Source organism: Aythya ferina, assembly GCF_964211825.1.
Source record: "Aythya ferina genome assembly, chromosome: 5".
In the NCBI taxonomy this organism is placed as follows: Eukaryota; Metazoa; Chordata; class Aves; order Anseriformes; family Anatidae; genus Aythya; species Aythya ferina.
In genome coordinates, this window is record NC_140301.1 from 44972429 (window position 1) to 44987626 (window position 15198).

General features: G+C 39.5%; 1 protein-coding gene across 12 annotated transcripts in view; it reads left to right on the forward strand.

The window, feature by feature from the left end:
* PTPN5 (protein tyrosine phosphatase non-receptor type 5) overlaps positions 1 to 15198 on the forward strand; it is a gene marked incomplete at its 5' end in the record, with an annotated part of 97232 nt that overhangs the window by 19801 nt on the left and 62233 nt on the right. For 9 of the 12 annotated variants that reach the window (XR_014693448.1, XM_084520651.1, XM_084520644.1 and 6 more), the window contains one exon: positions 5552 to 5660. Coding sequence is in view for 11 of the 12 variants with exons in the window: in XM_084520651.1 (XP_084376777.1) it covers positions 5651 to 5660 (10 nt within the window). Of the gene's footprint in view, positions 1 to 3972; positions 4099 to 5551; positions 5661 to 15198 lie in introns of all 12 variants that reach the window. The other 3 variants (XM_084520648.1, XM_084520650.1, XM_084520649.1) reach the window with 1 other exon arrangement.

Below are 15198 nucleotides of genomic sequence, written 5' to 3' on the forward strand. Positions count from 1 at the left end.
TAGTTTGATCTGGGAAGGCCTGGTCATACTGACTGCTGAACATGCAATGAAGATGTAAAAATACAATAAACTGGTAATCATCTTTCTTGCCTGCATATGAAAGTGAAGGCATTGTGCCAAGCAAATATGCGCATTAGATGACTAACAGATCTCCCACACTGTCAGTGTAGGCAGGGAATATGCAATGCAGCCACATATGTGTCTCAGAACCATACTGAGTGCTTTTTATTCTTAATGTTTGGTTTTGTTTTTAAATAGGAGTTCAGATCATTGAGCAGGATGTTTATCTCTATGCACAGAAAACAATATTGGTCATAGTTTTTAATATACGATCAAGTTTTTAAAATCACCAGCTGATATATCTATTGTGAGTGACATCAGAATTTCAAGTGCTTGCTATAAATGTTCACTAGGATAGCCGTGTGTATCAGATGTGATTATCTGAGTTTACAATTTTTTCAACCTCTGGAAGAACCCTTTTGCTTTTCCAGAGGAAAGTCTGTTGGAAAGTCTTGCATTTAACTGCCCTTTTTTGAGGTTCAATTTCTTTCTTTGATAAAGTGTTTGAGATTTTGACAAAAATGAGTATGCTGTAACAAAGGAATTTCATTTAATACTTGCTCAGCCATGGTTTTAAAATACCCATGCAGACATGACTAAGCTGAACACCTAGGGGAAATTCTGTAAATCCCCGTAAGAGGGATGCATTTCCACATTGCATTTAAACTAACAGTGAGCTTCCATTGAAGGTGATCCCCTTTTCAATTTCTCGGTGATGACTAATCCACACCCTTAATTAATTAGTTTTCCATCAATTCTGCAAGCTAAAGCAGCAGCCCCATTTCTGCATAGATAAGATGGATGAATATGATGCAGTGGAGGAGAGTGAGCAGGGTGAAACATTTGTTTCTGTAGCACTGTAAGGTTAAATCAGCTTAAGGTTAGTTTTCGGTTGCATTGAAGTGTTGACTGTTTATATGGCAGTGTCATTTAAATCCCCCAAGGAATGCTGAGGACCTCCAGAGCCAAGAACTCTGCCAACACAAAATGGGAGACCATCTCTTCAGCTGTCTTTAAAAATAAAGATTTAAAAAAAAAACGAAGGCCCTGGAAACAGGATGCAAAATTTCAAACCACCAAGTACTGGTTCTGTGACCTGACAACCAGCTGATCAGTATTTGATGGAAAGATCTCAGCTTGTTCCAAGAGCTAATGTTTTTCCAAGTTCGTCACACTTATCTCTGGCTCATCCTACAAGGTATTTCAGAAAGCAGAGTTCCAATGTTGACCAGGTAAACGAAGGCAGAACTCTTGAGACTCTTCCCAGGACTCTTTTTTTGACAGCAGCAGAGTCTGTCAGTATCCTTTTAGTGCTAAATAACTTTCCATTTGATGACAAGTGCATTTCTGAATTAAAGACCAGTAATCAGGAAAGCCAGATTTCCCTTACAGAGATGTTCAGTAGCCTGTATAATAGATTGGTCTCTATTTTCTCTGTCCCCATTTTAAAAAACTGTTTCTTCTTTGTTGATCTCTGTGAAAGTTGGCATCCAGATCCCTCATTCCAGTTACCTTACTTCTACTAGCAAAATTTTACTAGCAAAAAAAAGCTGTTATGTGGACTAGCAGTTACAAGTTGTTTGGAATGGCTGGGGTGAGAGTCTACAGGTAGTCTGCATCATATAAACTGTGCAGTATGCTCATCTGGTTAATTAACTTGTTTTTCTGGTCCCAAGATGGAAAGCACTTAACATGCATGCTTTAGTTTAATAACACATTCCTGCTCATCTCTCTCAGGAGACTTGTCTCTGTCTTCAGGTTTGTCCATTCTTAAGGTGGAAAAAGTGAATGTAAGGACGAAAGGTTGGAGAGTGTGTGGCTTTTTAGGGAAATGCTTTACACCCTTTGTTAAAAACTACTTTGTTGAGATGTCTGTAACAAAGTACTTCTTGCTGATTAGGGGTTGTAGATGTAGGGAGGGAACATCTTACAACACAACATTGCTACAGATTGCCTGATAGATGTATTTGTTGGACTAGATTCTGTGTCCTTCACAAAACAGGGAAGAATCAGCAATAAACCATTATATTGTTGTGTTCCACTCTTTAGATTTGTGTTATTGATCTGTGGTGATGCTCCTGCACACCAGCCTTCTCTGCTGCTTTGTCAGTGTCCAGGCAGTGATGTGCGCAACTTTTGCTTGTGTCTGGGCAGAGTATGCCAGAGATTTTGGCAAAAATTAACCTGGGAATTTAGCAGAAATTGGGGTCTTGCTGGTACAAAGTAAAGTCCCTTCAACTTACATAAAGTAGTCTGGATGTGTTGCTGAGTACGTGGTACAAGTAGTTCAGCAATTGCTTATCAGTTTGCTGTGACACATCCTCTAGAGGTTTCACACAGGGTAAAATGATGTGCTGAATTCCTATCTTAACTCAGAGCCTGGTTTTGCTGGCACTTATGCACATGAGTAAGCGTGTGACTAGTTTTATCGGCTTGTGTCAATGTAACAAAGGACATGTAAGAGTTTTAAAAGCAAGGGCTTGGTTGGGTGGCTACATTCAATGTAGTGTTTCAGGTGACTAGCTGTTGGTAAAATTATTCAGCCTCGGAGGTTTTTTCTCGTAGTCATGGGCACATAGCAGCATATTTTGTCCAGATCACTGCCAAGTAGGTACAAAATGCTATCAAGTCTTATTGTTCTCACACCAGTTTTGGTAACTGCAAGATTTTTAAGGTGTTTGAGAATAAGATTTTGTGTTGTCAGAGAGAGGACTGACTCCAAACTGTCCTTGATTTAGTAGTCTTTTCTTCTGAGTGTTGACATGTTGTAGGAGAGACAGAAAGATGGAGCAAGTGAGGCAATAGATAGGCTTACTTCTTTCACTAGTTGGAGTCCTTCACAGTGTGTAGTCTGGCAAGGCATCTACACTGAAGGCCAAAAACAAGAGTTGCAGATTGCTTAGAAGGGGGAACTCTCACTAGAAGCTCCAAGGACTTAGAGATACAGGCCCTGTGCCTGCATCTTCAGCATTAATTCTTCATTTGGCCTCTCTAGAAATGTCACAATACCAGGTTTCTTGCACAGCAGTGGATGTAAAGAAGACTTTTATACCAGTGTTCAAATATTATGGTGAACTGCAGGCACTAGGGAAGGTCAAAGAACAGCTTTTTTGGCTGCTGTCACTGTAAATAGGTTTATGTTAAAAACTCGTATGTGCAACCATTACTTGATGTCAGCTGAAACACAGAAACTATACATATGCATTCTTACTCTGCTTTTGTAAAAGCATTAAGTGTTTTTTGCTTGAATTTTAGCGATGTTTTCTGTTTGCATTGTGCTGAGAGCATACAGAGTAGATTGCACTTCCACCTAACTGAAGGAGTAACTTTCTATACCAGGCTTACGTGTTGACACACCAGAGCCCCTTATAGGAATTGAAAGGGAGCGGTATAGAGAAGCTGAGCATCTTTCAATAAATTACTTGCTACTGATGGCCAAATCATATGCCCATCTACCAAGTCATGAAATCCACTTACCTCTTGGTTCTGCACCTCACAGACAGGCTGCTGGATTGCAGTGAGCATATTGCAAAGCCTCGTACTCTGGAACTGTTGCTTAGTGCTGGCAATTATGTTATTGCCTCAGTGGAGCAATGAGGGTGGTGATGGTAGACTTAGAACTATCCGCCCTGTCTTTCTATGGGACTTAGCTGCTTTGAATGACATCTGCTCTGTAAAAGAATTCTGTTGCCCCTTCGGACTTGTCTGCAAGACATCTTTGCAGTGTTAGAGCTTTGACTTTGGAAAACATACTGGCAAACAAACTTAATAAAAACACTTACAAAAAATAATCATTTCTCATATTTTTCCTGGGAGGGAGGGAGAGGTATTTCCAAGGGTCTTATATTTTTTTATATTATATAAAAATATAATATGGTCTGTGAATCTTACTCCTTTTTTTTCTGGTTTTAGGAATTATATTTGGATTACGTTTTGACACACACTGTACACAGACAGTATTCCGTATTCTTGGGCCTATATAGTTCTTCCATGCTATGTTTGTATTACAAGTGAAAGATGCTGTACCGAGGCTTTACAGTAAGTTTCTTTGACTTAGCAGTCCATTACCCTGTGTAGCAGAAGATTCCTTAATGCTAAGATATGCTGTGTTAAGGTTATGTTTTGTAGCTGACTCCAACTTTGTTTTACCTGGCTGCTGTCCTGTTGTATCCTGGTGTCTTCTAAGAATGTGACTAGCATTATTATAAATAAAAATATATTTTTTCTTTAACACACAGACATGCTTACCTGTATGCAGTGGTCACCTCATGTCCTTGTGTCAGAGGTGAAGGCTGCATTTCCAGGTGGACTTCAGTTTGTTAGCTTACTCAAAACTGGCCTTTCCAATTTTGAGTAAAATAAACTACCTGATTTCAACAAGATCTCTGTAAAAGAGTGTACTTTCAGGATTTAGCCCTCTTTATTCTTGTTCTTCAGGAGGCATCCTGATCAGGCTTGTGATGCAAAGTGTGTTGGCATCAGTAGAAAGAGTGGTATTGGTTTCTGTGGGCTTTGGATGAATGTGCTTTAGAAATGAGTGGTGCACCATATAAGATTTGGACGAAGAGCACTGTATCCTCTGGATAAACAAAATACAGCTTTGGCCTCACTCTTAGTAGAATTTGTAAAGGAGGAAAAAGTCCTTGCACTTTGTTAGAGGGGATTTATTTATATATATATATATATATTTATTTATTTATTTATTATTATTATTTATTTTTTTTTATTACATGCCTGCATGGCCCTCTTTTACCTATGTTTTTTGCTATGCTTTGAGTGGCATGGTGTGGCACAAAATGTCTAAGGCTGTGATGGACCGTTTCCAAATTATTTGTTCAGTTAGCTCCCTAGATACCCTCAGACCTTTAAGGACTCTGAGATCTTAGTGAAATCAGTCACTGATTTCAGCTGCAGGTTTTGGATGGATCACAGTTCCTGTATGCAGGTAATAAACAAAAGTAGGTGGGCCAGCATAATGCAGGAATATACTTCATCTCCTTTCTGTGCTTCCTCCAATCCCATCATTTGTAAAAAGCTGAGCAGATCAGTAAAGCAGAGGTCAAATACCTGTTGAACGTGCTTTCAGGCATAGCTGCTTTCAGACACTGCTTACGGGATTCCAGCCTTAGGAGAGGACAAAGTACACGTGGATGCACTTCTGTCTACTACTGTTCAAGGAATTTGCAGGCTGCTACCAGATTATTTTCCAAAAGAAAGTGATCTGGGCCAGAGCAGTGATGATAAACATGAACCATAAACAGTGTACCAGACTAATGATGTTATCATAACATTAAACATTTCTCCTTCTTGGTAATGTAATTTCTGGCTTCTGCTTATTTCAGATCAGTGGCTTGATAGTTTAGGGATGAAAATCACATCATGGTCCCCAAGAATTTCTTTTTTTGAGTAAAAAGATGTGTAAAAGGCCACAATGCTTCTTGGACACCTGGTAGTATTCAAGCTTAGACTTTTCATTTATGTTTTTTTTTAGGATTCTAGAGCTTAAAGGACATAAACAATAATCCCAGAGGATCATCTGTCCTGGAGCAGACATTGGAGCTAAGCTACTATGTGACTAAAAGAACTGAGCATGTCTGATGGTAAGTAAGGCAAGGAAGATCAGATTACATTATGCTTCAGCATGGAAGAAAAATTATCATACACTTCTAGAACTTGTCCTAATTTTTCTTGGAGAATGAAGGGAACAAGGAACAGCAAGGTTGTAAATGCTTTGCAAGTCCCGGTTAGCAGGGAATGTATGTTTTTTGCTAGATCACTTTGGTCTGCTGAATATCTTTATATCTTTAAATCTAGCTGTGGTTCTCACATTATGCGGAGGGTCTGTTTGTCCTCTGTTAAAAGACTCCTTGATGTCTATGAAGCTCAATTTAATTAGGATTTCTAAAGAAACTTAATGGATTGATCTTCAGTCTTCTTAAAGCTCCTAGGAAAGTCATCTTAAATCTAGTCCATAGCTGTCTCAAGCATTTTTTGTTTATTGGTGGTGAGCTGTAAGGAAACTAGTGTGGATTTGTGTGTGCACACTTTTTTTTTTGGTTGTTTGGTTTTTCTTTTTAAGTAGTCAGGGTAGTGGGTGAAAACTTAAGTCAATCTGGACTTGTTTCTAAGCGTGTTTTATCTCTTAACTCTAAAGTGTTTCCTGTCTCCATAGTGAGGGCTTTTAGAACTACATTAGAAAGATTGGAATTTTGATAAGGCATTTGGTGTAGATAGACCTTTTTTCTTTTTATTATCTAGAAAGCTAATCCATTTACCTTCTGCTTACAACATCAGAATGCCTTGATGCTGCACTGGTACAGCCTTCCATACCATCTTGCAAGTATAGTTGCCTTGCAGATTATTGCGGTCGATTATTGTTTTTATTGTACAGAAGCCAGTTCAGCTGGTGTGGGTAAGCCTTTCAAATCAACTCCACACTGCGAGGGAGGCCCAGCTTATGGAAAGATTCTGAAAGCCTTTGTTGGGGAGCATTTGGAGAACAAAAACATGTTCCATATGCAAACAAGCTTTAAGGTGAATGGGTTAATTCCACCTGCTGTATGTTTTATTTCAAAAATGCCCTTTATGAGCTGTGGCCTATTCCTGTTTACATAAAAATCCTGAGAAGCTTCAGGTACCCTGCAAATATCTCTCCTGTGCGTTCATATTGTCTTTTCAGATGAAGCACTAGTGGTCAGCTTTGGCCAGCTGGTGATCAATGCTTACTGCTCATTTGACAGGAGAAAGGATGTGCTTTCCTGTCCATAAGCTCACATTTGTGTTCTTTGCAGTCTTCGTGTTACACAGGTCTTGTCCAGGTCCCTTGAGGCCATTGTTAAACCTAGGCTATAAAACCTCAGTATTTGTTACTTTTACATTGAGGTTATGTGTAGACGTGCCAAATAACTAGAAGTTTGATTGTGTTAGGATGCTTTCAAACATGCAGTAAATGTCAAACTTGCTTTTTGCCTCAGAGCACTTAATCTTGATAGCTGAGCATAAGTAAAAACATGATATTGCACGCTATCTCTTCTTTATAGGCATAGACTTTATATTAACTTCAAAGCAAGATGTAAATGCCATTCTGCTGGTTCAACAACAACAAAAAAGATTCAGAACTTACTTTACAGAACTTATCAAATTTATCCCTGCAGTGAGATTTGGAGTAAAGTGCATTTAAAAGTACGTAGTTAAAACAGGAGTGAATTTGATCCATCTGCTAACACAGAAACCACAAACAAAATCTATTTTTTTTTTTTTTTACTCTTACTACTATCTAGTGTTTTTACTGAGTAGTAAATGTTATATGTTTATGATATGAGGTCAGTATGTGTTAAAGATATTGAGTACGTTCAGAGCTTTCACATTTCATTTCCTTTTTTCCTGTCCACATATATGATTGCTTTGTGGAGAATATAGGAAGGGTTTTAGTAGAACAATGCTTTCTTTTTCCTCTAGTTAGTATGAAACATCACTTCTCCCCCTTCTGTTTTTGCTTAGGCTTTTGCACTGCCCTAAACAAAGTGTTCTCCTCTTGAATTTTTACTCATTTCCACTGAATGGTGCTTGGCCTACATATCATGTGTTCATGATGTAGCCTAGAGGATATTTAACAAAAAGACTTTTAATTCAGCAGTGATAGTGTCTTCCTCTTCATATGTGGGCAATACAAAGCAAAGGTGTTTTTTTTTTTTGCTTGTATGTTTTGTTTTTTAAAAGAAAAAAACAACTAAGTTTTGTTTATTGCAGAGTAAGGTGTGATAGTTCTGCCTTGCAGAAGGACTTAGCCTGGGAAAACCTGATATGGGAGGAGAGACGAGATTGACAGATTGACAGCTGTTAACCATTTGACTTCAAGGTGAACTTGTTCCAACAAAAAAAAGTCAAAGGTCTCCAGCTGAGTGTGAGCTGAAGGTTGTGTGCTTGCCTTCATGTTAACACAATATTGTCAGTATGAAAGCATTGGTAAAATACTGTGGAGGAAGAGAGTTGGCTGTATAGGCTGCCTCTGGTAAGCATGCTTGCTGAAAAGGTACCCTGAAACAGCTTCAGCCTGAGGTGGCTGCACAGATGGGTTTTGGTACAAGAGGCAAAGACAATGATAAAATATGATGGTAATCTGAGCCAAGGCTCAGGAAGTGGTGTATGAAATGCAAACCAGTGTCTTTAAAGTTGCCGGAAGATACTTTGAAATAAACATTTTAGTCGTTGTCCATTATAGGGCCATAGACTGACCCCTGCTTCCAGGTTGGCTAAGGAACAGATATCATCTACTTGCTCATGAACAAGCTAATGAACTTGGACAATGCAGAAAATGCTGTCTAGAGTGTGGCTGAAGGGTCCCAGTATTTAGTACCTAAGCTGAGCAATCAATGGAACATGTGCAAAGAAAACACTGTCACTTTCACTGGTGTGCATGTGAACTAATGAGACACTTCCAATGCTTTGCTTGGTTAGGGTAGGTTGAAGCATAAACGTTGAATAAATATTTACTTTCAAATTCTGAACGATGCTTTGGGAAACTGTTAGAATGTGTTTGTGCTAACCATTGGAAAAGGATGGCTAAAGCATGAAATGATGGACTATATAGGAAAAACTGTCATTTCAAACTCCCAGAAGGCTGTTTATTTCACAGAACTGCCTCATGCTGGATTTTGTGTGCGCTTACATCCTCATAGTTCATCAAGTAAAATAAAATTGGATGGTGTTCCTGGAGGCTTGAAAAGTTTCGCTGTAGATGCGTGAGCTGCAGTGGTGCGGGTGGAACAGAGGATGCAGATAAAAGGGGTCACATGAATCTGTGAAAAAGAGCAAAATTAAACTTGCTATTTTTGAAGAAACGTGCGCTTGAGTTGACAGTTTGAAGTTGAGGTCTTTCAAGTTAAATCTTTATTAAAGCAAGTTTCTTCTGCAGTATGTACACAGAACTCAACACGGTAGAAAACTGATGTAAATCTCATTCTAACTCTGAACTGCATCTAAGATTCAGAGGGAGATGATGAAAATGAGGCAGTTTGCAGTGCCAAGGTACACTGCCTCTTAAGGTTTGCATCTACAGGGACACTGATTTCAACAGAGGTAAATCAAAAATCAATCTAGTCTTCTTGACAGGTATCTATTTGGTAAATTACCATGTGCTAGTTTTAGTTATGTGGTCCTTATTGCTTTAGTACAAGTTTCTGTCAGAATTATATAAGGAAGTTTGCCTTGAAGGAACTTCACTTGAGGGATGACATGGGCTGTCTACAGTACGTGAGAGTATAATTGTTGTTTCTTGTGGGCCAGATTGTGATCTCTTTCATTTGAGGGTGTTGCACAAATAATCCTGATGACTTCAGGGAGATTTTTTGCAAAAATAACGAAGTAAATGAGGTTCTAACAATTTCCACTGACAGTAGAAAGAAGGCTGCCCTGGGAACATAGTTGTTTTCTTTAATGTTTTAACAAATACAAGTTTAAACAGACTGTTGACTTAAAATTGAGCTTTCATGATGTGGACATTCCATGATTTTATTGTAGTATTTATAAACACTAGTCAGCATTTCTAATGAATGCTTGATTCAGAAAGATTTGTCATTAAAAAGTGTTTGTATAGTAACATGAACAGTTTGGCTAACAACATGCAAACAGAATCATGAAAAAAGCCATTCTGACTTTCACATGAAAAATCCCATTGGTTTTCATGTAAGATTTCCTTCCAGTTTTTCTTCCTGTTTTATTACGAATCATGAAGAAGTGGCATTCACAGCACAGCAGGTAAATGGTGAAAATGCCGGTTGTAACATTGAGGAGCAGCATCAAAAGAAACTTAGCTGTGGATGGCAAGTTCAGCATATACCAATGGATTAAATACAAAAAGTTCACACGGCAAAATTCTGCCTATGTCAAGATCTTGATGCAAAAGCAATGACTTGGAAGGTGATGTTTGAAAGACTATTTTGTGTGTGTGTGTGAGACATACCTTTATGAAGGACTGGACAGGTTCTTAGGCTTTTACTTCGAATTCTTCTTGTACTTGACCCTTTTTCAAGCTGGATAGTTAACAAGTGAATTGCCATGATGCTCTTCCTTCTCCTGTCCTGTCTGTCCTTCTCATTCTTGCCTTACACTATGTAGCAGCTATAACTGATAAACTGAAGTTTGTAACTTATAGAGGTTACATCTGCTAAGGTTGTCCTCTGCTGTAGTCTCATTCTTCTCACAATATCAGGGATATCTTTGTGTTGAATATCAAAGATACTTTTATGTTATTCAATCTGGGATTTCCAGAGACATTTAATGAAATTGATTATTTATTTTCCACTGAACTTTAATGGAAGTTGGGATCCTTTGGCCACCTTTCAGGCATCCTGCACAAAACCACAATAGAGTCACCTTGTTGGTATGGCCATGGATGTATGTAACTAGGCCATGGTGGAGAGACTTCAGTTCTCCTTGTAGCACTACAGCCATGTGAAAGAAACTAGAAATAGGATAGGATAGGTGGGCATGACTGACAAGTGAACGACTTCAGCAGGCCATCTTGAGTGACAACAGCTCTGGAGAGAACTGTGAAGCTGACTGGTCTCTGGCAATGCTGACAGCTTGGTATTGGTGGAGTGTGTATTTTGAGTTTTGAATTGCTATGAGGGTTAATCATGAACTTCAAAAGGAGGATGAACTGGTTTAGAGCAGACAGATTTCTGTGAAAAGCAGTTTGAAGTGGTGTATTATGGTGTGTGTTGTCATCTTCAGTGTAACAGTCCAAGTAACAAAATAAAATCAACCCAGGTTGATCTAGCACAGTGTTTTTGTACAAAGCTCCAGTTCACTATTTGTGTTTCTCTAGCATATCTTAACCTCTCTACTCCTGTTACTGCTTCTCCAGCAGCTGCGTTTTTCCAGGGTTTCCACAAGGATGCATGTACATCTCTTTCCCTTCCACAAGGATGTATGTCTCTTAGGCTTGATATTTAGCAATCACAGGAGATAAGTCTGTCCATGTACTTTAACTGTGTCAGAGTGAGGTCTGGATGGCATCATCTTTCTTTTTTCCTGGTTTCTGATAAGGGAAATGTGGGTATGTGGGCCTGAGAAGTGCAACAGCAATCTCCTCTTACAACCCTGCTCTGGATGGTCATGGTGGGAGAAGAGTCACAGCTGTAGTTTGTTCCTGCTGTGAAGTTAGGTGTAGCAGCCTGTGCATACCAGGACATAAAACAGGTGGGACGTAGTGGGATATTTCCTGCAAAGGAATTTCTTGGCTTGTCATGCATACTAGCCCTGGCTAGTACTGTAATACTTCCCAACTTAGAACTTTGTCTCAGGTTTTGTGCTGATATCATAAACATAGCTTAAGGCCTGGAAGGCTGGGCTCTCAGACTGTCCAGTTTGTAGCAGCTGATGCTCTCACAGCTGCACCTGATTCCTTAACTGTCAGTGACACATGGACACACATTTGTGTGCTGTATTTGCAGACATACAATTAAAGCAAGCAAAAGCATATGGCTGGCAGCAGCTTGAAAAGCCTGCCAGTCTTGGTTTCGAAAGCAACTGTGCAGTATTGCAGTATTGTCTCATTCTCTTTCAGTACAAAACAGACCCCATGTCCTTAAGCTATTTAAAAAACAAAAAAACAAAACAAAACAACAACAAAAAAAACACAAACAAACAAACAAAAAAAAACTTAGGCCCATCTTTTGAAAAAGGATTAAAGTTGTATAAAGTCCTGTCTCAGCAGAACTAAGACCCTGTCTGTCTGGATTGGGGATTTTGAATATTTCCATAGACCTTCTGAAAATCTGGCTTGCTGATGTCCTTAACTGTTTAGGGGGTGGTGCCCAGCATCATTTTTCCCACTACAGAAGATGAATCAAAATCCATGTCTTACTTCTGCAGGTCTGCCTTTAAAATTTTCCCTGAGGAGCTCACAGTAGCAAGTGGAAAATGACAATTGCAGAAAAGTTTAACTAGATCTTCTGCTCCAGAGTTTAGGGCAGGGGCTTCCAGAGGAGAGGGAAGGAAGACTCTACCATAACTCTAAGGTTTAATCCTCAAGAGGAAGGAAGTTTTCAGTGTATTGCACTCCTTGCATATGCTGTCTTGTTTGATTTGAGCTGCTGCCAGCTGCTGTTTTTAGTCTCCCCTCAGTCCTTCTGCCAGGCTTTCACACTCCCCCTCCTGTGGGCTTTTCTTCTATGGCCTTATATTCATTTTCCTTCTTTCATCTCTTCTCTCATCACATATTCTCATTCCATTATTCTTAAGCATGCTCATTCCTTCTTTTGTCCCTGTCTTCACCTTTATTTTATCTTTGTCTTTCCCTTCTTGTTGTTGCTAGTCTCTTGTCTATCTTGACTTTCATCTTTTATATTACCTGATGGAGAGTGGTTTTGTAGGACCTAGTTTAATGTCATAAAACAGACATTTTAGAGGTCAAAAATAACCAAGGGCCTGTTTTAGGGATCTGAGATCCCAAACAGTTCATTGTTTTTTGGTTCAGGCGCCTTGTTACATCCCAACTTTTTTTTTTTTTGCATGCCTTATGGTCACTGTTTGAGTTGGTAGACTGATTGATTAACAGGCAAAGTATTTACATAGCTACATGCTGAAATAAACTGAAAGTCAGCCTAGTAAACATGCTAGTCGTTTTAGAGAACAGAACCTTGCTGACATGTTAGTAATGGTCTCATAAACCTGATTTTTGAGCTGAAGCAAACCACTCTTTGGAAGTCTAATGTCTCATGTCATGGTATCTTAAACCTCCACTGCTGATTCATGCTAAACAGCCAGAAGGCAGCCTGAAAACAAAGTAAGAGCATCCATTCATTTTTTTGCCATCAGTCTAAGTCAGCTTCCTGCCATTCCTTTAGCAACTCTGTAACGTTGACAAGCCCTGCTCTTTTGGAACCATGCTATCTAGACCTCTGCCTTAACAGTTTGCAGACTGAAGTTTCATGCTTTACTTATACCTGCTGGTACCATTTCTGTATTTAGCAGAAAGAAATGCAAAAAAACTCAATGAGAGAAGTATTTCAGTAAGGATAATATTGAGAAGAGGGTGGGAGGGGAATACCATCCTTAAGAATCAGAGGTTTTAAAGATGGAATATATTCTTCATTGTGTCACAGTTCTCTCTCAAAAAGAAGCCTTGGGAACCTTAGACTTGCTTTAATTTTTTTACTTTTTTTTTTTTTTTGCCTCTTTTTATCTCTTTCCTCCCACTCATGATCTCTGATCTTTGTTAATCTGGATCTGCTCTGTATGTTCATAGGGGAAATTTCTTATAGGAAAGAAGAAAGACTGCAAGGACTGAGAAATTATCAAATCTGAGGGAGAACAGGCATTGAGTTATGCCTCAACTGTTCAGAAGCAGTGAGGAGCACTCTCCCACTCCTGCTGCCTGGTTAGTAGGATTTCCACCTGCAATGTGCCCTGTTTGGAAATCTGGTTGAATGTCACCTGGGACTCAACCATGGCCCTTTAACCACAAAATGTGCCTTCCAGTCCAGATTTGGCTTAGATTGGGTGTTGTAAAAAGCACCATATTCAAGCATGTTATTGAGGGAAGGGACAGGAAGGGGAGTCTGCCTTGGTGAACCTTCCTAAGGAGCATTCAGATTTAATGGAGAGAAGAGATTCTGCCACTGCACAGGAAAAGATTTTGGGAAGACAGGAGAGGAATTGAGTAAATACTGACACACGTGACTTTTGTGGGGTGCATTTTAATAACATCTGTCAGTTCTTTTAAAAGTACCCAGCTGGCTGTGGTTTAACTGTACATACCTCCCATACTTATTTCCACACATAACACACTGGCATGTTCATTTCACACCTGTTCTTGGACATGGAAACCCAGTAGACTGAGTTTCTTCCTGTGTGCTTTGCTGTCTTAGTGTTCAGGTGGGCATCAGAGCTTCAATTGCACTATTCTGTTCAGGCTTTGTATTGTACTGTATTCTATATAATTTCATCTCTGAAATTGCGCCCACCACTACGATATGTGCTCATAGTGGGTTGTTAGACTGTTCTCACCATGGGATCTGAATGCCTCTTCACTGGAGTCTGGCTCCTTGTGTGCTGCACCCCATGCTGTGGTAGCAAGCTGCCTGGGTATTACTACATTGTGTTTCTTACTCTGCACCCACCAAAGAGCATGAGTGCTTATCAGGTGTCCTTAATAACATGAATCTGGCATGGCTTTGTTTTCAACTCACTCGTTAGGCTAAAAGAATGTGTTATTTTGAATAAAAAGCAGTTTCACCTGAAAGTAAATGGCCAAATGAAATTTTTAGTCCTGACAATAGAGGCCATTTGCTGTTGATTATTGCCATCATGGCACACTTTAAGTGAGAACAAACATACTAACCTCCTCCAATACACACAGGCCTTTTTTCCTAACAGATTTATTCATTAAGCATATGTTCGAAGACTACAGCTATTACCACTTTTAAATAGAACAATTTTTTCATTGCTTTTCATAGATACAGTGCCATGGTATTATGAAAAACCCATTAACATTCTGGATTTAATTAACTAACATATTCTATTAAAACTGTTCTGCTCCAGCAGTTGTTTCACAATAGGCAGATAAATACTGTATGTTTAAGACTGACCTTCAAATGACAGTCCAAAGTTGCTCCTTGGCAAAGTCTTCAGCAGTTTGAATGCCTTTGTCTTTTCTGTACGTGCCTGAAGAAGTGTCTCTTACCTCTGAGCCCAGAAACGGGGGCTGAGGTGGTAAGGCTGAAAGGCTTGGTTCTCAATTCCTTGCCAAGGCAGCATTCCTGCTGAAATAGGTTAGAAATAAATAAATAAGAATAATCTAACCAATTTTGCAGGCTTTCAGGAAGAAGGATGGCACTCCTGAAAGACACTAAGTGCCTTCCATTTTGTAGGTCTTCTGTGGAAGATAAATACAGAAAGCTTTTGCAGAGCAGGTCATTTTTCTTTGTAGTTTTTGGGCGGGGGCTCGCAAAATGGTTCCTTTAGCACTCTGCACACTGCCTGCTGCTGCCGTGTGCTCGCTGACTCTGGCAGGTTCTGAATGTCCTTGGCAAGGCCTTGTTAGCCTGTGCCATTTTCCATAGGTGAAAGTGCTTGTGCAGCAGCTCTTGGGTGAAGCTTCCTTTGATCTTGAGGCTTTGCTGTGTGTTGCTA